The sequence below is a fragment of the Nicotiana sylvestris genome, chromosome 7 (assembly GCF_000393655.2).
Source record: "Nicotiana sylvestris chromosome 7, ASM39365v2, whole genome shotgun sequence".
Taxonomy (NCBI): Eukaryota; Viridiplantae; Streptophyta; class Magnoliopsida; order Solanales; family Solanaceae; genus Nicotiana; species Nicotiana sylvestris.
This window is the reverse complement of record NC_091063.1, coordinates 162,373,883-162,397,900: the sequence shown is the minus strand read 5'-3', so window position 1 is coordinate 162,397,900 and position 24,018 is coordinate 162,373,883. Positions and strand designations below refer to the sequence as shown.

Sequence of the window (24,018 nt, the reverse complement as noted above, 5' to 3'; positions counted from 1 at the left end):
GATATTTATTAAATTGTAAGTCTAGCCCTTTCAAAATCAACTTCACGAATATATCCAAATAGCCGTACACCTAATTTCTTAAATTAAAAGTAGTCAGCGAATATATATGTATAACTGTGTATAATCAATGTATTATTTATATATACTGCCTAAAAAAGTAAATATTGAATCGATCCGGCTATTTGTGTAATAATTCTTAATATATAAGGGAGCTAAATTTGTGTGTAGTTTCATTTTTTCCTTGAAGTTTCACCCAAATGAGTGGAATTTTTGTTTGAAGTTTTCATACAAATGTTTGAAATTGGCTTCAGCTCCTTCTTCGTTCTTCAGCTTCAAGTTCGATCGAATCCGTCTCAAATTTCCAACTTCGAATTTAACTTTACCCTATTAACAACTTGTTTGGATGATTGTTCCCGTTGTATCGTATTGCATTGTTATCCCAAAATAATGTTTGTTTTGATTGTTTCATTAAAATTGATTGTATTGTATTGTTAAATTCATTGTTCCAGAAAAATAAAAAATCCCCTTTTTTGAAACAACTGATTTGTTATGGTGACATTATTTCCTATTTTTCTTTCCAATTATACTCTAACTTATTACTCTACAATTATATTTTACCCTTTAGCTTTTTTTGCTATTTTAACTCCAAGTCTCCTAATTTGCTTTTAACTCAATTTTAATTAGTTGTGCTCCTTTGTTTGCCTTCTTTTGTCTCGCTCCTTTGTTTACTTTCTTAAGGTGTTTTGCCTTCTTCTGTTTTATTTTTTAAAATTATTTTTATGCATTATTTTTTATAACTTTAATATTTAAACAAATGAGGGTATTTTAGTAAACTTATCAGTTACAATACAGTACGATACAGTCAAACTAAATAGCAAAATATTATTTAACAATAACAGACAATACAATCTATCCAAACATTATATTCATAAAACGATACGATACAATACAATACAATACATTATAAAAGAATGGGAAACAATGATCCAAATATAGTGTAATTTCAATAAGTTTTAACAATACGCGGATAATATTATAGCGGTGATCAAATTCTAGAATATTCTCGTTTGAATATAATTTTTTAGAAGCAGACTTAACTGAGTAATTCAGAACCGAACGGCTGTTTGTTTGATATTTTCAACATAAAAACATGTTATATGTATATGAAAAATAATAAATTAGAAAACAATAATTTATATTATGAACCCAAATTTTAAAATTATAATAAATTTAATATTGAGATAAAAACTTAAATAAAACTCATCAAATTTTAATTCTAGATTCGTGTTTAAGAAAAGGCCATGTTCTGAATAAGCTATTAGTTGGATGAGACGTTTTTTGAAAAATTGGACCTTTGACCAGATTGTATTAGTTGAAAATTTTTGTGATGAAAACAAAAAAAAAAAAAAAAGGTTTACTAAAATTTAATGACTGCTTAATTTGCTTTAATGCTATTAACCTCCAGTTTACTAAGAAAAAAATCTGTAATTGAACAATCTTACCGTTTGTGTAGGTAATTCTAAAAACTAAACGAAACAACCCCTCGACTATGAAGTTCTTTTCAACTATTTTCAAAAGGAAAAAGAAAAGAAAAGAAAAACAATCATCTTTCGTTTAGAAAAAACTTGATTTCCCAAAAATCAATACAAAATAATTTAAACAAAATACAATCCCTACTAAATTATCTCAAAAAAGAACTACATAATATTCTTAAGATATGTTTCTTTACAAAAGAGTAATCCAAATACATATTCTCTCTTAAACTACCTTCCAAAAACTTCTTAAATAATTTTTCAAATTCAATCAAAATCAAATCCAAACGCCAAATTAGTCTGGCCTCCATGGAATTACTTATTTGAAAATTTGAAAATTGTTCATTCATTTTATTCTGATATGGGGAAATAGCTATTCTCAAGTCAAGTTCATAAAAGATTAGCAAAAACTAACATTTATTCCAAAAATAATTGTCCAAGTTCTCTTAATCCAACCATGGATTTAGTTAATCCACTTCCACTAAGAAAATACTGCTAATCTATTTTTCCTCTGTCCGTTCTTAAAAGAGAGAACTACTGCTATCAAAGAAAACAACTCTTACTTTAACTATAATTTACAATTTGTAACAATACTCCCTTTATCCTATCTTATGACATATTTTCCTTTTTGATGTGATTCAAAATGAATTACATTTTTTTTATATTAAATAATTCCATTTAACTCGTAATATGATAATTTATGGCTTCATTTTAGACCATAAATTTAAAATATTGTACTACTCGATGCGTTTTAATTTATGTGTCTTAGTTTGAATGGGACGAGAAAAAAGTTTCTTGGGACCCACAAGAGCATAACAAGATTTTAGGGTAAAATACAAAATTTGTCGGGAACTAATTGCATTTGTTAGCTAAAAAGTATATCAAAAATATAAATTACATGTATATAATTCACATATATACAAAAAGGAGAAATTTTCACAAAGTACTACAATTTAGAGCCTAATTATCATGTGTAACTATAGTTTGCCTAATTGCTATTCATAGCTATTGTTTAATTATTACCAGCTTCTATCACTTGTGTTCAGATATGCAACGAATATAACTTGTGTCAACTATATTCGTTGAAAGAGGAATTTTCATAAAATACTACAGTTAATAGCCCAATTACCCTACATGACTTTAATTTGCCTAATTATCATTCGTAGCTACTGTACAATCGTTACCAACTTGTATCACTTGTATTCAGACGCACAATAAATATAGCTTGTGTCAATTGTATATGATACAGTCTGTATCAAAATACAGGATGCCTAATTAACATACACAGAAAAATAAAATGCTCTGGTTGAGAGTCGAACTCACTCGTTGCTCTCTTGTTTCAGTTCTAAACAATTGATCTCTTATTTCGGTACTATAGGTGGATTTGTTATAAAATTCCAATATAGCTTGTCAAATGGTAATTTTTTGAAAATATAGTTACGAATGGTAAATACAGTATATATTTGCAAATTTTTTCTACAATATATATATATATATATAGAAGAAGAGATGAACAGAGTGAAGTGAGAAAAAAAATAAAAAATAGAAGGGGTAATTTCAGTTTATAATTTAGATAATACTGTAACAATACAGATCTATAGAATAAGAAAGAGAGTACCGAGTAGGATTTTACAACATAAGATTTTAATCACAAAAAATATTTTTACCGCAAAAAATCTTTACCTTTTTACCTTATAAATTTTACTGTACCATAAATGTTAAAAGGTGAATTTCTTAATTTATGTGAAAACATCCAAAAAAAATCACCTATTTTGGAGCGGAAGGAGTATTTCTCAAGTTTTTTTCCTGTTGTGGACTTAGAAATCTTCTAACAGGCCCAAAGCGAACACAGTTACCAAGAAGATACAGATTGTCAGTAATCCACAAACCTACCCAAAACAATCTCACTTCACATTTAATGCTTTTCCCCCCTCTTTATCCCCTATAAAAAACTCCCCAAACTCTTACCTTTTTTTGTTGTGGGGTCATCAAAAATCATCCGTAAAGCTCAAAGTACTACTCCCTCCATTTTCCCTCATTCAAAAAAAACCCTAATAATGGGTTCAGAATTTGTCCTCCACCACAACTTCACCCCATCCACCGGCGCTGTTGCCGTCGCTGGAAGTGGTGGCACTAACTCAGTGTCTAATGACAAAAATGCCCTTGTGGTGGGTCCTAAAAAGAAGCATTCTTTATCTACTAGGATTACTACTTCTTCAAACAGAGACAGGCACACGAAGGTCAACGGCAGAGGGCGGCGCGTGAGGATGCCAGCGTTATGCGCGGCGCGCGTTTTTCAGCTGACGAAGGAACTAGGTCATCGGACAGACGGCGAGACCATCGAGTGGCTGCTCCGCCACGCGGAGCCGGCAATTATCGCTGCCACCGGCACCGGCACGGTTCCGTCGGGGCATGTCATCACGACGGCGGTGAGCGTACCCTTGTCCCGGTCACCGCCGTCGGTTTTGGCTCCGGTAAACCGTTCTCAGCCTGTTTCTGGTTTTCCGGTGAGCGGCGGAATCTTCTCGATGACCTCGCCGCCGCCAAGTTGCCGGCTCGACTTGTACCAACCGGCTTTGGAATTTTCCGGCAATGAGTATCGACACATGCCGTTCACGGCATTACTTTTGCAGCCGGTGACTGCCGATGACGGCGAGAAAAAAGTCGCCGGTGAGGATGATAACAAGTAGATACGGAATCATGGCAACTTTTTTTGTGGGGAAGGGGGGTCAATGTGTTAGTTTCTAGAGTTAAGTTCCTTTTTTGCTATATCCAAAAGAGTGGAAAGGATCAAAGGAGGGTCAATTTTTTGGGTTTTTGGTAAAATTGATCAAAGGAGGGTCAACATATTTGGGGATTTTGGTAAAAAAAGGTTAATTCAAGGGTAAAGGATGTTAATTTCTGATATATATTCCATTAGTAACTTTTTGATTTTTGTAAATTAGTAGTGGCTATGGCTAAGGAAGATGTTACATTATGTAGCTGGTTTTGAATACTTCCTATGTTTCACATTAGGTAAAACAGTTTCTATTATTTTTTAAATAATTAAATTTTAGTATAATTACTACCCTAATAATAACAGTAACTTGTATCCATTCTCATTTCCATCTTTGTTTGCAATTGAGACATAATTATTGTTGTAGTATCCATTCCCATAAGCTTGGAAGAGTTGAAACTAGCTTATATATTCCTTTATCTTTGTTTTTACACTCATGACTAAATTATTTACCACCCCTCTACCCTGGAAACAGCCTCTCTACCCTTCGGGGTAGGGGTAAGGTCTGCGTACATATTACCCTTCTCAGACCCCACTTGTGGGATTATACTAGGTCGTCGTCGTTGTTGTTGTTGTTGACTAAATTATTTACCACCCCAATTGGATTTTGCTGCATATCTTATTTTGGTAAGAAATTTTCACTAGTGTTCATAGCAGGACAGCTCAACGAACTATAAAAAAAGGTTAGCTCGATGCACTAAGTTCCCGCTATGCGCAGGTCTAGGGAAGGGCTAGACCACAAGGGTCTATCATACACAGTCTTATCCTGCACTTCTACCAGAGACGTTTTCTACGGCTCGAATCCGTGACCTCCTGATCACATGGCAACAACCATACCAGTTATGTCACGGCTCCCTTTCCAAGCTCAACAAAGTATAAGACCCAGTATAACAAAGTATATGAGATTTTGTGTAAACCATTGTACTAATTGGAGAGATGTGCATGTGGAACACAATGTTTGAAGAAAAACAAGATGTCTATACAACAATATGATCTTATTATGCAACTGATAAAACTATTGACTATGCTATACTGTAATAATTATGTGAACAATTATTATATGAATGAAAAGTAAGTATTGTTTATCAAAGAAGAAAAGAATGAAATGTAAGTCTTGCACCAGAAGCTGTGTATCAAAGCCAGAATGATGACGTTGTATTTAAGTGTTTGCCTTTGAATAGGTCCAGAACTCTTAATGCTTGTTCCAGAAACTCCACTTCTTCTTCTTCTTCTTAAGATCAAATGGCAGGAAGTCTAGAATGGAGCATCAAACTACAGTATTAGAATAATATGATAATAGAATGGAATTCTAAACTAAGCAAGATCAGCAAACTCCCACTCAACTCTCAATGCTAAGACAAAATAAACAGAAACAGGAGATAAATGTACAAGCAACTACCTCCTTGAGGATAGATTGAGTTGTAGTGCACCTCTGCCCAGAAACTTAAGTATATGACTGCACCAAGAGAAAAACGTGAGAAACAAAACAATTAAATTGGTGTAAGCGAATCAATATCAAAACTTCAAACATCGCTCTTACAAAGTGCATATGCACAAAGATGTTCCAAGCAATCTCCAGATTTAAGTATCCATTGCTAAGTTGTGCCCACCCTTGGCTTCACAGTAGAGGTATCATATAATGGCATGGAATAAATGTCATGCATACATGACCGATATAAAGCTGTCCCCATTCATTAAACTTAGAACTGTCTCATAATCATTCAATATGTTAAAGTAGACAACTTTAGGTCTCTAAAAAGGCAATAAGGATGCTCATCGGTCCATCTTTTAGATTTCAAAACAACCAAAACTGGTCAACCCTTGGGAATCTCCTTTTCATGAAACCCAAGATCGGATTTGCTTAAGATTGTCCATAACGGTTCATAGTCATCCATTAATCCCCCCTCCCCTTGAAAATTTTGTTATCAAGGAAGGCCAACGTTCTAACTCTTCAGTTCAAAGATCAAAAGTACTCTTTGCATTCTCCAGATGACTCATGATGCTGCTCTGCCTCCCCCCTCTCAATCTTTTTCTCAAGTAAAAAGGGAAAATGGGTAGTCAACAAATAATTATTTCCACTCGGACTAGCAAAAACTCTTGCTGAACTTTACAAAAAAAGTTAAATACAGCAAAAGTATCATGTCTTATAAGTAGCTCTGATAACTCTAAATTGTTGAAAAATGGAAAACTTGCACATAAACCGACCACCTAAACATAGATAAGTAAACCTCCAACCTAGTGTATGTTAATTATGTTGCTCTTATACTGCATGTATAGCACGTCTGTTTTCAGAGTTGCAAGATGAATAGTTCGATTTAACTATTGAATATCCAATGAAGCATTTCGGAATCAATTAGATTCAATCTCCTTTGCCTCTATCGAAGAGAGGAAAGAGACAACTGATGTTTTCTGTTGCAATATTCTGATCATTTATATTATAGACTAATGTTGTCTCATAACTCCAGTGGTCCTACTTTATCAGATCGTTATCGGATCTGGGACTTTCGGAAAGGTCCTATACAAAGGCCATACTAGTTTCTCCATAACTCGAACAAGTTTCAAGAATCAAACTCAGATAATAAATCGGGTTATCTAGTATTAGCTACTTTTATAAATTTATCTACTACTATTACTACAATATGCATAATCAGATCATCTCCTTCATCTCCATGTGTAGCCCTCGTTATCGGAAAATTCAATGGGGGGTAACTAAAGTGGTGTTAAGAATGATCATACTATCTTTCCTTGTTTGAATTGTTGAAATTTGGCCCTGGATAATATTCTGGTATTATCTATAAGTCTAAAACCACATTTCAGAAATAACCAATAAAGAATGTTTGAAGAACTTTGTAAGGGTTGCTCACATAGTGGAATTAAAGTTGGGGAAAATCCTTAACTGCGAACTGGAAGTACGTACACAATTCGGTGACACATGTATTTGTATATGAGATACATGGAAATTGAGAATTCATGCCACTACCACTTCCAAATATTTTGTTAATGAAAACTTGTTCAATCACATTCTATGAAGTAGAGGATATTACAGAAAGGTAAAAGCAATTCAAAATTTGAGAACTAGTTACCTCTGTTTGACTTTTGATTCTTCGGAAGAATCTCGATGTAACATGTATCCTTGAATGACGTTATAACGAGAATTTTCACACCATACTGCTCACAAGACAAAAAGACAATTCAATGTGCAGCACAAATAGGTCATTCACAAACCAATCCATCCTCATCTAATATTATCACAAGCAAAATCTTCGTAAAGGAGCTAAGCATATACAATAAAAAATGCAACACGACCACACAACGGAGACTGAAAGAAAAAAATAGCAAGAGAGGCACATAAACACACATTTTCTTCCACACTACAAAATAAAGGATTAACACATACTCATGAAAAACTACAGGATCACAAATTCTATAGAAGCATGTTACTTCCTACATACCATCAACTTGCAATTAACAAGCTACTACAATATCCAAAGAAGGCACCATATGAGGACATCCAAGTTATGGTTTGGCCAACAATAGCTTACGGTTCTTATTTCCAAGGTTAAGAAACAAACCAAAAGGCAGTAATCAAATGGAGAGAAAAACCAAGGAACCAAAGTAAGGGCAATAATCAGTACCGAGTCAGCAGCAGCCTGCAACGTAACATGATCGCCCCATTCCCCACTCCTGGTTCAACCAATATAAAAGTCAGATGTAAATTAAAGGAGAGAAGGTAATGCACGATTTCAAAATGGAAAAACAAAGGTCTGAGAATTACTTGGACATCCTCTTCAAGTACTCTCCATATTCCATTGGGACATATCCCTCATACATCTCTGGATGATGTTTAAGCTGACAAAACAAAATGATTTTAAAAAACCTACTCAGCTAAAATGTATGTGAAATAATTCAAAAATGAAAACCGAAATATCATAGAGAAGATAATCTTATTCACTTAGACAAGCACCTGACTGACTACTTGCTGTCTGACAAATTTGTGGTGCTCCGGTGTACGATAGAATTGATCTGATAAAGCACGGAACTGGAACAAAAGAAGACAGGTGAATAGATGTGCATTAGAAAGAGATAGGATGGAACCTTATCTCAACAAACTTAGAATCGGAGGTGAAACCTAATTCACAGAAAGGAAAAACGGGCTAAGTTCCCATACCCCCATAATACTAAAGAGTTAAGAAAAAATTTGAATTGTCCTTTTGTCAAACTAACTGAAAATCCACAAATAATTTTCATAAAGTTGGCACTTGGCATGGCAAGCAACCTGCCGATATATCACTTGAGTTTTCATATTCCAGTTTTTCTCCAAAATCCTATTATGAACCACTTCCATTCACCACCCATCCCCCCAACTCCATCCGAACTCTCAACTTCTTATATTTTGTAGTTCGCTCTACATTCATTATCCGAGTTCTAATCCCTTCCTATTTTACCAACATTACTATTAATCAGCTTTTCTCCGTGAACATCTTCCATCCAATTTTCACATTCAGTCTCAAATTTCTTGACTCGCTTCTTACTAGTATTCATTTCATAATTAAATAACTCCCAAATCAATAATTCAAGTCCGATTTTCTTTTTGTGACTTTATTGAACTAATCACTAAAGAATTCAATTTAAATGAAATTGTCAATCCCCAATGTATATCATAATTCAGCAATATTGTATATGGTCTCACACACTTCACAAACTTAAATGAAATATGATGAACAGTGAGCAACTGCTTAAGGCTAATGGAAAGAATAGACAAGTAAAAACCAAATATGAAAATTAAAAAGTTGAGAATTTCAAGCATAACTAAAATGGCAGCCCAGTGCACAAAGCATCCCACATTCACGCAGGGTCCCGACCACATTCACGCAGGGTCCCGAGAAGAGCCTCACCCAAGGGGTGTGATATAGATAGCCTAACCTAATGCAAGCATTAATGGCTGCTTCCACGGCTCAAACTCATGACCTATATGTCACACAGAGACAACTTTACATGGAGATAACTTTACTGTTTCCACTGTTTTCAAGCATAACTAAAAAGTAATAAAGAAAGCTAAGACATTGTCACAAACACCAAGAACAAGTTTCTACCAGAACAATTCCAAAAGGAAGGAATACTGATAAACATTATGTTTAAGATTAATACTTATGCTGTAAGTAGTTTAAGGAAAGGGAATACAGTTTTTTTCTTCCACTAGAAATCAAATCATGAGCGCATCTAGACAGTTTGATATCATTACTGCAAGATAAATCAACCAGGTAATATGATAACCTGACAGTTGCCATCTCCTTGCACTTTGTGCTCCACCAAGTCAAATAATTGCAATCTGAAGCAAGAAAAATCACAGCATGGGATGCTTAGCAGAAAATAAGTTATTATAGCAATAGTATTACCATTCAAATGAATTAGCAAAAATATCAACTTCATAGGAAACTAAGGTGGCACAAAACCTAATGAAAAAACACAACAATATCAACTTCCTAGGAAACTTAGGTGGCACAAAACCTAATAAAAAAACAGAACAAAATGAAAAACCGCATGCATTGTCCTGTGACTTTAAGCAAACAAAGGGTTAACAGTATCTACTGGAATGTGCTTCGTAAGTGTTTATTTAGAAAGCACAACATACTAGTTGGCTCATTCCACAACAATTATTTTCTGTGCTTGTCCCGGGTCCCATCTCTCCCATTTGATCCTCTTTTCTCAAAATGCTTGAGGGGTTTGATGTTACTTTTCAAATAGCAGGCAGTAAGAACCACCGGGAAAAGAATGAATTAATAAAGAAAGAGAAAACCTAAAAAAAATACAGAAATGATTCTGGAGACACAGGACACCTAATCACAATAGAGGTATGCATTTCTCGCAGTGAACTTATATTTCATTACCTTGAAAAGTGCTCAGACTTTGGAGAGAATTAAGCAAAGCACTACCATAAGATCATATGTCATTAACTTGTTCATACACAAAATTTCTGTCTACTTGAAAACCTAAGTCGGAGGGATCAGGAGATACCTATCTAGCAGCCTTTGATGATCAGAAGTTGCTTCATCGACTGAAGGTATGTCTCCATTTATTCTAGGAACATGCTGCACGGTTAATAACACAAATTGTTATAAGAAACTAAAGCAGTGACAAGAAAATGGCCAAAGTTGCAGAGCGCCGCACATGTCCTCGTACACAAAGTGAATTAGTGTTCTTGATATACTAACAGACACTACACTTACAGGAACAGCACTCAGCTGGTTTATTCTCTTCCCTACTTCTCCATCAAGCTCAAATTCATCTTGTATTTCCAATGTGTAGGTATACTCTTCTCCATCATATGATCTGTCGCCAGGACTAGAACAAGAACTTGAAGGCCCCACATCATCAGCTTCTAGACCAGTGTCATGCCCTGTGAATCATATATAAATTAGCAAATGTTTAAACTCGAGGAAAAATCACAAAACTGAAAACAAGAAATGTACCGGCATAGTACTCCCTTGGAGGAGTATGCCAATGTTGTACACCAGTGGAGGCTTGAAAATACTGCTCATCTGCATGTGAAGATTCAGCATCTTCTGCGATGGACAACTCTGACAATTCTTCTTGTAAAAGATGAGCAATAGCCTCATCACTGTCAACATTGCAATATGATGTGTGATACTGGTTTTCTCTGGCATATTGTTCATGACATATCTCAACGTCATGCTTTCTACCATCGCCGTAATAGTTGGAACTGAAAAGTTGGTCCACATCGAGAAAACTAAGAACCCCACGAGTTGCTTCAGACTCCGGTTCACACATAATTATCTCTTTCAGAAAAATTGCCAAATGAAGAATCTCGTCTCACCTCTAAATTGTGTCTATCTACCTGAATAGAGCCAGTTAATGAAGGGCTCAGCTAAGAAGGATAAGACTATTCAGACCTATTGGTAGATAATATGAAATCTATGGATATTACAATGATATTATGTTAGTAATATGAAGTATCTGTCAACATTATTCTGCAATATTCTGATAGTGCTATTGGCAATGAATAGTCAGAGTTGAATATGAGTAGTGATGCATATGTATCATAACTTCCACCTAAAAATATTAAACATGAAAATAGGATTGAGAGTTTGAGACATGTAGCGCTGGTCCTAATAGATCAAGAGAAAGATAGACAGCCAAATAAAAAAAGCAAATAGATAAATAATTACTATAAGTTATGCTGCTTTATGTGTTGAGCTACAGGGCAGTCAACAACAACAACAGCAAACCCAGTAGTTTTCCACAAGTAGGGTCTGGGGAGGATAAGATGTACGCAACCTTACCCCTACCCCTGGAAGGGCAGCTACGCAGCTACAGGGCAGTCAATTGCTTCAATTAGGAAACCTTAATACAGTAGTGTTTCCGTTTCTCATATGTGCCAAACATTTAACAAACGCAGAAGTGGTACAACTGATAAGTGATAGTGTGGATAGGATCATAAGGATACATTATTTTCCATGGACATATTTTCCTTTCTTACAGAAAATAATTCGAATTTCAAGACAAAGAGAAAAATCACTGCAAGCATGCGCCTCGCTTTAGGATTTAGGTTTTGACATTCCGTAATTATACTAAATGCTATTTATATTTAAAATGATTGTTTCACTGAACATGCACATTAAGTAGTTGTTTACTTGTTTTGACTTGTTTTTATATTGAAATATCACATCTACTAAGAACTTTTCAGACTTCTTTTAACAACCAAAATATTGCTTATCAGTTTTGAGTGATTCTCCGTAATTTTGCATCTTAGTGTCTGAAATTGTGGTGAGAATATTATTTCCTGCTGTAAGTTGGAGACGCACAAAATCCCCACATATTCCAGAGTTTTACAAGGACTACTGAGTCCAACATGAACAAAATCTTGCAAATATTCTTGAATCACAAATTCTATTTAAGACTCTGCCTTCTCCCCTCTCAAACCCCTCCCAACGTTTCAGACATTATGAATTCCTTTTGGAATCAACAAAAGATGATATTTGTTTTTTAACAGTTTGGGAACGGAAGTTCATGCGATTCTGTTGCGATATCCTAAAGCCTGATGATAGTACCAGAATAATGTTTCAATAGAATTATTCTAAGACTATAGCCACCAGCTCGATTGCTGAAATCATTCTATCCTTCTCCATTCCCTCAATTCCTACCAATATATCAAAAATTAACCTTTAGTTGGATTTATAACCAACTAAAGAGTTGATCTTAGAAGCATTTTACTTTTGTAAAACATTTTGGGCCATACCAACACATCATCCCGATCTCTCTTTCCTGCCTGTCCAAACCAAAGAAAACACAACCTCTTCTGGTTCAAGGTCGAAATCCTCAAACCAATCAAAATCTGATTTTAGTTTACTATTCTTACGATAAGAAGTTATGTCTCATTCATGTGATGAGAGAGCTGAGAATAAAAATTAGCAAATTTCACATCTACGGCAGATTTTGTGCCCCAAATCATTTAGACTTATGAAACTAAGCGGACGGGGAAGGTATGACCCCTCCCTCATTGAAGAAAGGGGATCCATAGGGCAGGTTCACTCACATACTGACTTATCTTGATAAAGTACTTAACCTTAAGCGTGAAAAGAAAAACAATAAAATGAACTTAAGCTTTAAAGCTATGGGCTCACTAGCCTAATCACCTAGCGGTATTGTTCGGTATTGCAAAAAGTATTTTCCTGGAAAATATTTTCTTTGATGATATAATTTCCAATATGTCCTGACCTCAAATTATAGAAAATCCTCTCGAAAAGAGATAATCTTTTACCAAAATGGGAAAAATGACTTCTGTCACCTATGGATAGAAGTCATTTTTCTTCACAAATATCCTAACTCTTACTCCATATTACTTGTTTCATCAATATTTCAACATTTTTTCAACCTTTATAACCCGAAAATTTTACCAAAATACTATATGCATACCTATCCACCACCTTGTACAATTACTTAATATCACCTACTTTCATATCCAACAAAACACTGGTGAAAAAAGAACAGCCAAAAAAACAAATTTTTACAAAAAAATATTCTCCATTAAAAAACATTTTAAGTTTTACCAAACATACCCAGTTCACTTTAATAGTCAGAAAGTGAGATCAAAGTGCCAGTAGTATTTCTAAAAGACAAGCTCGACTATCTACTAACCTTCTATCCTAATTCTCGACCTCCACACTCTCTATCAAGCGGGGTAAGGTGTGCGTACACACTAGCCTCCCCAGACCCCCACTTGTGGAATTCCACTGTGTTCTTGTTGCTGCTGTTGTTGTTGTAAAGTGAGATCAAAGTGTACAGAGAAATTTACCCCTAAAACCCACATCATTTTCTTGTTCTGAATTTCATACACCCACAGTAACCATCCCTAGTTCTAAATTTAAATTTCAGTATAATTCTTCATTTATCACCAAGTAATACAAATAAATATTAAAAAAAGACTAATTTTTAAATTATAAATAAAAAAAAAAAAAAAAAAACTCATCAACCCCAACCCTTGTACCCGCCAAAATCCAAAAAAATAAAACAGAATAAACTGAAAACCACACAAACTGCAAACAGAGATAAATACAAAAATACAGTAAACCATTATTCCATCAACGCGTTTTGCCTATTGCACAAGTAATTCCAAACTTTACCATAAACCAATTCCAAAAAAAAAAATCCATTAACTTGGAAAACAAAACAAAACCAAAAATGAAAAAGAAGAATCAATTTAAAATAGTCACAAATTAATCGGAAAAAAAAAATCAACAACTGACCTTTAATTCAATTCCACTTCAACTCTGTTCATATGCTATACGAATAATATTCTATATGTACAAAATATCTCTGTGTTGTATAGTATTAGTATGTAATAAGAAGTTGCAGAAGAAAAATGGCCAAAATGGGCACTGAAATAGATGATAATTATTATTATTATGGGGGAGAAAAAGGAAGAAGGAGGAAAGAATATTTTGGTATATAGAATACTATATAGTTTTATATAGTAAGAAAAAAGGCAAGTTAAAAGTCTAACAAGTTTTAATTCAGAAATTTTGGAATTATGAGTATGTGTACGAAAAGCTTTATAGAGGGGATGTGTTTGGCCTTTGAGTAGAATGAAAGATACCGTTGCTTTATAGCGGCCTTTCTTTGAATTTGCTCCTTTTCTTAAAAAATCTTTTCTTCATTTTTATTTCATTTATATTTACTCAATTAGGTTATTTGTATGGCAAGAGCCAAGAGGTTATTAAAATGAAAATTCACTTGATAATAGATCAGAAGTAAATATTTTTAAAAGAATATTAGTTAATTCAATCACAGGTATTAGTAACGGAATAAATACCTAAATAAAGTATATGTAAATAAAATTCTTAAGTTTTAGTGGAAATGTCTAATTTTAATATTAATAAAATTCTTAAGTTCTACTGCGGAAGCTATCCACCATATTAGGAGGTCGGTGGAGCAATACGGGGATGGGAAGAAAGATCTTCACATGGTATTTATTGATCTGGAGAAATCGTATAAGCTTCCTAGAGAGGTTCTATGGAGATGCTTGGAGGCAAAAGTTGTGTCAGTTGCTTACATTAGGGTGATAAGGACATATATGATGGAGCTAAGACTCGGGTTAGGATGCGGGAGGCGACTCGGAGCATTTTTCGATTGTTATGGGGCTACACCAAGGATCTGCACTCCGCCCATTCCTATTTACCCTGTGATGGATGCTCTGACACACTATATTCAAGGGAAGGTTCCATGGTGTATGTTATTTGCTGACGACATTGTTCTGATTGATGAGACGCGAGACGACATCAGCGAGCGGCTGGAGGCTTGGAGATAGGCCCTTGAGTCTAAGGGTTTCAAGTTGAGCAGGACTAAGAAGAAATACCTAGAGTGCAAGTTCAGCGTCGAGCCGACGGTAGCGGGATTGGACGTTAGGCTTGGATCACAGGTCATCCCTACGAGGGGCAGCTTCAAGTACCTTGGGTCGGTTATTCAGGGGAAGGGGAAATCGACGAGGATATCACTCACCGTATAGGGGTGGGGTGGATGAAGTGGAGGTTAGCATCTAGAGTCATGTGTTGCAAGAAAGTGCCACCGATACTCAAAGGTAAATTTTATAGAGCAGTAGTTAGACCGACTATGTTGTATGGCGCTGAGTGTTGGCCAGTTAAGAACTCACATATCCAGAAGATGAAAGTAGCAGAAATGAGGATGTTGAGGTGGTTGTGCGGGCACACTAAGATGGATAAGATTAGGAATGAAGATATCCGGGAGAAGGTGGGCATGACCTCCATGGATGACAAGCTGCGGGAAGCTAGGCTCAGATGGTTCGAACACGTTTAGAGGAGAAGCCCTGGTAAGGAGGTGAGAGCGGCTGGCTTTGGTGGGCACGAAGAGAGGTAGAGGGCGGCTTAAGAAGTATTGGGGAGAGGTGATCACGCAGGACACCTGCGTGATCACCGAGGACATATTGGGGCTTAAGAAGTATGGCAAGGCTTTAGATTACCGAGGACATAGCCCTAGATAGGAAGTTGTGGGGATCAAGCATTAGGGTCGCAGATTAGGAGGTAGTTATGCATATTCCTACGGCGCGCCAGAATGAGGCTAGTCTGTTAGGATTTTGTCTTAGACTGCTAGTGGTTAATGTTGAGTTCACATTACTCTTTCGTTCCTCTTAGTGTCGGGCTTTATCTATTGGTTATTGTTTTGCTTTTCGTCTATGTTTTTGTGATGTTGTTATTTCTTTCTAAGGTTTACTGATGGTACTGATATATTGCATCTTTTCATCTTATTCAGCCAGGGTCTATCGGAAACAACCTCTTTACCCGTCGGGGTAGGGGTAAGGTCTGCGTTTACACTACCCTCTTCAGACTCTACTAGTGAGATTTTACCGGGTTGTTGTTGTTGTTGTTTAAAAGCAAAAAAGATGGAAATAAATGTTGGAATCTCTTTATTTATAGTGTCTAGCTCAATGAAAATCACTTTAAAGCATATTCTGGTAAACTCTTTAAAGCAAAAGTAAATAATTTGGCTTGTCCAAAATCATTGTATCTTTGTGAACATTCAATTATTACCTACTAATTTTCATGTCACACGTTTCTATTTAATGATTTTTTTTTTCTTTTTTTGCTTGCCCTATGCTTATAAGAAAAGGCTACATCCCTCAAGTATTTTCTTTTTAAATTCAGAGTCATTTTATTCCGTATAGTTTTAACATTTTTCTAAGAAAATATTAGGTATATGAATTTTCACCCTTTATTCTATTATTACAGAAAAAGAAATGGAAAAAAGGATTGGATTAGCCTAAAACTTTTTACCAACTATTTTTTTTTTGGAAAACTGCAGGCCTAAACTTATCAAAATGAAGCCAATCACCATTCACCGTTCACCATTTTCCATTTTTGGTAATTTTTTTTGGTGTTGTTGCTTGTAAGCTTTCATTTTTGCCTAAAAGAAGGAGAAAGAAATAAACATTTTCACTTATCTCAAGAGATAAAATAGAAAAGAAAAATATTCATACTCAATGTTTATATCAATTAATTCAGTGAAAATAACATGTCATCATATAAAATGTTCATTTAAACCAGAGTTAATCGATGCACATTCTCATATGACATTATTACATCATAATAAATAAGGGTGTAATCGACCGGGTTAGTTCGATTTTTATCAAAATCAAACCAAACTAATTATATCAGTTTGGATTGATTCGGTTCTGTCGAATTTTTTGGGTTTTCGGATTTTTTTGGTTACATGAATATTATTCTAATCTACTTTGTTAAAGTTATAGATATAGCTTTGATAAGTGGATATATGTTTAGTAAATATTGATAAATTGACAAACATATGATCTATTAAAATATTATAATGAGAGAATTTTTTTAGTAACACATGATAATTATTTTCTTAATCGTCTAACAATAATTTTTCGTTAATATACACTTTCAAGGTTAACATATGATAGGATCCCAAATATTACTATATTGTTTTTAAAGAAAATTCAATATAAAGTCTTAAATATATATAAATTAAATATTTATATGTCAGGTTGGTTCGGATTTTTTTACTCCATACCAAACTAAGTCAAACCAAACCTAGTCGGATTTTTTTAATCGATTTTGTTTGATTTTTCGGTTTGGTGCGATTTTCCGGTTCGGTTTGAACACCCCTAGTAATAAACTAATATAATTTAATATAACTATCATACGAGTAAGTTTTTATGAGAAAAAATATTGTTGCTCGAGACAAGGTTCAGCTCACTTGACTTGAACTAAATTAGAATATTAAATTTGGTGTTTGCTTACACATAAGAGGACTGAGGTGTGATTACTAAATTTGTCCTTTATTTTAATTTTTTCCTTTATGTATAGTAAAGAGTATGTCATTCCACTTCGGGAAGCTGCTGCATGGATAATGCTGACTTCACAAAAATAACACATGCAATATCAATAATTAATGGAGTATTTGCCACGACTCAAGTCCATACATTGTATTGTTCGTTTGGGCGTAGGCTCGCACAGATATTTCTTTCAGGTTATATTACATTGAGCCTTAAAAGCGAGCTTACCACGTAAATTTTGTATTGTATTTTCATCTCGTATTCCGATGTGGAATTCACCTAAGGTGACATGTGTACTCCTTTAAAAACGGGCTAACATAACCTAGATGTCTGTCACTCCTACTTGATCGGCCCGCCCTCCATCATTGGCGTTACAATATTTTGACTTACACACCAGTGCTTTGTTAGATTCTATTTGAATTAGGTCATCCTAAAGATGATCCCAAAGCATATACATGTTGAACAATTTTAAAATTGAATAACGGTGTTGGACGGCGTAAGTATAATTAGTTATTCATTTTATGTTATATATGATGGTGTTCAATAAAATTTAAGATGTTAGTACATTATTTATTTCGTATTGGCGATGATGGCAAAGAATATAAAAGTTGTAGTTGAAATAGAGCAAACATCATGCATATTGAAGTTAAAATATGAATAGCTTAATAAATATTTTTTAAAAGAAAGAATTACAAGAAAATACACATGACTTCACACCATAACAAAAAATGGCTCATGTTTTTAAGTTTACCCAACCTAGCTTATATTGTACATATTTTTAAAGCACTAGCAAATTTAAAACTTGTGTTCTTATAACCATTGCTTCTAAAAGGTATGGACTTAAATATGTGTTCTCACAACCATTGTTTTCACTCTCGAAACTTTACTTTCGAAAATAAGAAGTTTGTTAGTTTTTTGGATTTGGTGTTTTTCCAATTGATTGAAAATATAAAAAAGAGTTCAAAATTTAAATTTGAAGTGATTTGGAATAGATTTGAGCAAGATTTGAGTTAAATTTTAGAAAAGACGCAAGGAAGAAGACGAAGTCAGTTTTTTATATAATTATGTATAATCTTGTATAATAGTGTATATGAGTGTATAATACATCTTATACACTATTATACACTTTTATACATCTTTATACAAGCGCATGTAGACGAACTTCTTCCACGATTTTCAGTTGCAATTCTTGTACAAAACCAGTCCAAATCTCCATTAAATGACTTCAAATTTTATATACAACCTCCTTATACTATTTCTAACAAGACTAAATAACACCACTCCAAATTTCTCACAAAATCAAATTCGAAATTTAAACCCACATGTTTAAGTTTGTTAAAAATTTAATTTTCACCATCCAAATGAATTTGGTTTGTTGAACTAATATTTGAGTCACAGTTACTGATTCGAAAATTAACTTAAAAGCTTGAGCAATCTTTTTTAAAAATTAATTAATAATTTCTAGAACCTATTGAAATTGGATATTGAATCTTAGCCTATTATTTTGGGCTAGTTGGTTATAAATTAAAATATGAGCTATAAAATTAAAAAACAGGGAGCTCAGTTATTCTTATGTGAAATTTTCCTATTTTAAAATTATATAAAAATAAAATGATTTCAGACATACTTAGTTCTACATTGAAAAGAGTATCATATAAAACTTTGTTATTGGTGATATGGCTTTTAATTATTGGCTTAAAGATCTAATAATGGTGTTATCATGATATTGATTGCTCTACATACATGTCAGCGTTATTGTACGTAAGTCTATTGAAGTTATATAATATAACATTTCCTTTTCAGCACCGAAAACAAAAGCTTAAAATACATTACATTATTTTGTAAAATAGAAAATAAAATAGGTAATAACTGTTGGTTTTTAATCTAATTAGATAAGATGTGTGAATGGAAAATGAAGGGAAAAGATTTAAAGGGAAACGAAAAGTTTGAAGTATTTTCCTTTACTAATGCACTTTGTCTCTTAACGAAAAACGGAAAGAAAATATTTGTACTTATATTAAAAAAATACATCTTTTAGCTTTTAAAGAGTTGAGAAGAAGTGGTGCCTCGTGCCGTCGTCGCTCGCTCGGCTTCGGCTTCGGATGACTTCTGCCGAAATGGTATCTCATATGAACAAGTACCTTCGCACCTATTCAACCCAGACTATATGGCTATAATTTCAGAGGTTTTGCCTCATTTTTCAGCATCGAAAATCTGCTTACTCTCCCATCCTTCTTCAGCATTACTGTATTGTTTTCCAAAGCAAAAGGTAAGCATAAGTGTGGTTTATTGCCGTTTGTTGAGTTCAACGAAGTTCTGTAATTTTCATTGCCGATATTACATAATAGTTGTCCCGTTCTATCCCGAGAGAGATTAATCCAATAATCTTGGGCAATAGTGAGGGATTAAATTCCTTAAGGAAACACCGTTTTCTGTTGGGCTCGAAACTTTATTTATTTTGTTTCTATTATGTTTCATCTTCTGTTTGTTTTATTTTTTGAAGAAATTATTTTCGAACACAGGTTGATAACAAGCTTAAGGAATGTAATTTTTTAAATTCTGTGTTCATCTTACTTCTGCTTTAGGAGATTAAAATCTTCGAATTTTCTACCCCAGTTTGAGATTAAAGTCTTTGTGTCTTTCTACTCAATTCGAGATTAAAATCCTTGTGATTTTCTACTCAATTGTTTGTATTCGGTTTGAAGATATAAACACTTCATCGACTTACTAATTCTGGTTGTGTCAATTTCTTTTACAGAAAAATGACAACAAGTACGGAACAAAGAATGGTTCTATTGAGACTACTATTGCTACAATGGCTACTATGTCTTCAAGTTGCACACCGCCTGCATCACCAATGGCACCGGCAAAAAAGTTCGAAAAGTTTTTTGGTGTGGACTTTAAGTGTTGGCAGTAAAAAATATTCTTCTACCTGACCATACTCAGTTTGTAGCGCTTTATCGGCAAGGACGTTCCAATTCTGGGAAAAGAAACTCCTGAAAATGAGCGATTTGTAGTCATAGAGGCATGGAAGCACTCTGACTTCTTATGCAAAAATTATATTTTAAGTTGCTTGGAAGACGGCTTGTACAATGTTTATAGCGTCATGAAAATATCAAGAGAGTTGTGGAATGCTCTTGAAAAGAAGTACAAGACTGAAGATGCTAGACTTAAGAAGTTTGTGGCCACCAAATTTCTGAATTTCAAAATGGTTGACGATAAATCTGTCATAACGCAAGTCCAAGAATTGCAAGTGATTGTTCATGACCTCCTTGCTGAAGGTATAAATCGAGTTAATATTTTTATTCAAGATATTGATTATTTACTAATTATAAATTTATGATTGAAGGTATGGTCATAAATGAAGCGTTTCAAGTTGCGGCATTTATTGAAAAGCTACCTCCGTTGTGGAAGGACTTTAAGAATTACTTGAAACATAAGCACAAGGAGATGACGCTTGAAGACCTTATTGTTCGTCTATGGATTGAAGAGGACAACAAGGCCACTAAGAAGAAGTCACATGGTAACTCAATAATAATGGGAGCAAATATTGTTGAGGAAGCGTCTACAAGCAACAGAAAGAGAAAGAAGTCGTCTGGTCTAAAGAATTACCCGAGCAAGAAGAAGTTCAAAGGTAATTGCTACAACTGTGAAAAAGTTAGACATAAGGTTGTGGATTGTCGTGCACCGAAGAAGGACAAGAAGAAGAGTCAAACAAACATGGTTGAAAAGAATGATGAAATGGAGGACTAATATGCCATGCTATCTGAATGCAGCTCGGTAGGAAATCCCAAGGAGTGGTGGATTAATTCTGGATCCATTCGGCATGTTTGTGCTAACAAAGAGTTATTTGCCTCTTATGTTCCCGCAGGGCCCGACGAGACTATCTTTATGGGAAACTTCACAACAGCAAAAATTGAAGGAGTTGGGAAGATAAATTTTAAGATGACTTCGGGTAAAGTTATGACTCTAAACAATGTTCTCCATGTTCCTGAAATTCGCAAGAATTTGATCTCTATTGGACTTCTTATCAAGAATGGGTTTAAGTGTGTGTTTGTTTTTGAAAAAGTTGTAATAAGTAAGAATGATGTGTATGTAGAAAATGTTACCTATCTGAGGGCCTTTTCAAGTTGAATGTAATAGTTTTTGATATCAATAAAGTTCAAGCTTCTGCTTACTTACTTGAGTCAAATAATTTATGGCATGCAATTTAGGTCATCAACTTCAGAACTATAAAAAAAATAGTTAACTTGGAAGTATTACCTAAATTTAAATGTGATAATTTAAAATGTCAAATATGTGTGGAACTAAGTATGTTAAACATCATTATAAGTCGGTTGAAAAGAATTCAAATCCTTTAGACTTAATTCACACAGATATTTGCGACATGAAGTCAATACCATCTCACGGTGGAAAAAAATATTTCATAACTTTTATTGACGACAGTAGTAGATATTGCTATATTTACTTACTTAATAGTAAAGATGAAGCAATTGATGTATTCAAGCAATACAAAAATGAAGTTGAAACGCAACTAAATAAAAAGATCAAATGATAAGAAGTGATAGAGATGGCGAATATGAATCTCCTTTTAAAGAAATATGTTTGAAATATGAAATTATTCACCAAACAATTACCCCTTACTTACCGCAATCTAATGGAATTACGGAAAAAAAGAATATAACGTTAAAGGAGATGATGAATGCCTTGTTGATAAGTTCGGATTTACCCCAGAACTTGTGAGGGGAAGCTATTCTTACAGCTAATCAAATACTCAATCGAGTTTCCCATAGCAAAACGCAATCAATTCCGTATGAAAAATAGAAAGGTAGGAAACCCAACTTAAAATATTTTAAAGTGTGTGGGTGTTTGGCTAAGTGCAAATTTCTAAACCCAAAAGGGTAAAGATTGGACCGAAAATGATTGATTGTGTCTTCATAGGATATGCAAGAAATAGTAAGGCATATCGTTTTCTGGTTCATAAATCAAAAAATTCCAACATTCATATTAATACGGTAGTCAAATCCGATAATTGCTGAATTATTTGAAAATATTTATCGGTATAAAAATAAATGTGAGTCGTTTAGTGAAAAATCTAAGCGACCTCGAGAAGAATCAAAGGAAAGTACGTTTAATGAGGAAAATCTAAGATGTAGTAAACGTCAAAGGACAACTACTTCCTTTGGACCAGACTTTCTGATATTTTTGTTGGAAAATGAGCCTCAAACGTTCAAAGAAGTAATGTCTTTCTCGGAAGCATAATATTGGAAAGAGGCGGTCAATAGTGAGATAGAATCTATATTAAGTCATCATACTTGGGAATTGGTTGATCTTCCTCCAGGAAATAAGCCTTTGGGTTCTAAATGGATTTTCAAAAGAAAATGAAAGTTGATGGTATTATTGACAAATATAAGGCAAGATTAGTTGTCAAAGGGTTTAGACAACAAGAAGATCTTGATTATTTTGATACACACTCACCATAACAAGGATTGCATCTATTCGGGTGTTAACAGCGTTAGCCGCCGTGTATAGTCTTGAAATCTATTAGATGGATGTGAAGACAACCTTCTTAAATGGAGATTTGGAGGAAAAAATTTATATGGAACAACCTAAAGGGTTCGTGATTCCCAGAAAAGAAAAGAAGGTGTACCGATTTATTAAATCACTTTACAAATTAAAACAAGCACCCAAACAATGGCATGCGAAATTTGTCCAAACAATATTGGCAAATAAATTTAAGATTAATCAGTATGATAAATATTTTTACATTAAAAAACTCCAAATCATATAGTCATTCTATGATTATATGTTAATAATGAGCAAAGATATTGCGGAGTTAAATGCTACTAAGCGTAGACTTAGGAGTTGCTGATTTAATTCTAGGAATTAAAATTCATAGGACTCCTCAAATAACTGGCATTGTCTCAATCTCATTACGTTAAAATGGTACTAGAAAATTTCAAGTATTTAGATTTCAAAATCGCAAAGACGCCGATTGATGTAAATGTGGCTCTAACAAAGAATCTAGGGCAAAGCAGATCTCAACTAAATTATGCTCGCATGTTGGGAAGTTTCATGTACACCATGAATTGTACGTCCTGATATAGCTTGTGCAGTAAATAAATTGAGTCGTTTACACAAGTAATCCCGACCAAACTCATTGGATGGCAATGAAACGAGTTTTGGGGTATCTAAGGCATATCCAAGATTATGCTTTGCATTACAGTAAGTATCATATGGTAATTGAAAGATATAGTGATGCAAATTGGATAACTGGATCATCAGAAACAAAGTCCACAGTGGATATATTTTTACCATTTGTGGAGAAGCAGTTTCTTGAAAATCATCCAAACACACAGACATTGCTCGCTCTACAATGGAGT

General features: G+C 34.2%; 2 protein-coding genes across 3 annotated transcripts; one reads left to right on the top strand and one right to left on the bottom strand.

Annotated features, from left to right (window-relative positions):
* Positions 1–3,454: 3,454 nt before the first annotated feature.
* LOC104241177 (transcription factor TCP11) lies at positions 3,455–4,527 on the top strand. Its single transcript, XM_009796096.2, has one exon. It carries the CDS (start codon positions 3,590–3,592, stop codon positions 4,220–4,222), a length of 633 nt encoding a protein of 210 aa, XP_009794398.1. The 5' UTR covers positions 3,455–3,589; the 3' UTR covers positions 4,223–4,527.
* A 681-nt stretch (positions 4,528–5,208) lies between these two features.
* On the bottom strand, positions 5,209–14,309 carry LOC104241186 (OVARIAN TUMOR DOMAIN-containing deubiquitinating enzyme 12-like). 2 transcript variants are annotated; one of them, XM_009796105.2, is made up of 11 exons: positions 14,073–14,309; positions 10,779–11,164; positions 10,536–10,705; positions 10,324–10,397; positions 9,583–9,637; positions 8,273–8,347; positions 8,084–8,157; positions 7,944–7,992; positions 7,392–7,476; positions 5,708–5,764; positions 5,209–5,562 (listed from the first exon to the last, which is right to left on the bottom strand). In XM_009796105.2, exons 2-11 carry the CDS (start codon positions 11,095–11,097, stop codon positions 5,501–5,503), a joined length of 1,020 nt encoding a protein of 339 aa, XP_009794407.1. In that variant the 5' UTR covers positions 11,098–11,164; positions 14,073–14,309; the 3' UTR covers positions 5,209–5,500. The 2 variants fall into 2 exon arrangements, with proteins under 2 accessions (XP_009794407.1, XP_070006805.1); XM_070150704.1 differs by lacking the exon at positions 14,073–14,309 and adding an exon at positions 13,465–13,716.
* Positions 14,310–24,018: the final 9,709 nt, after the last annotated feature.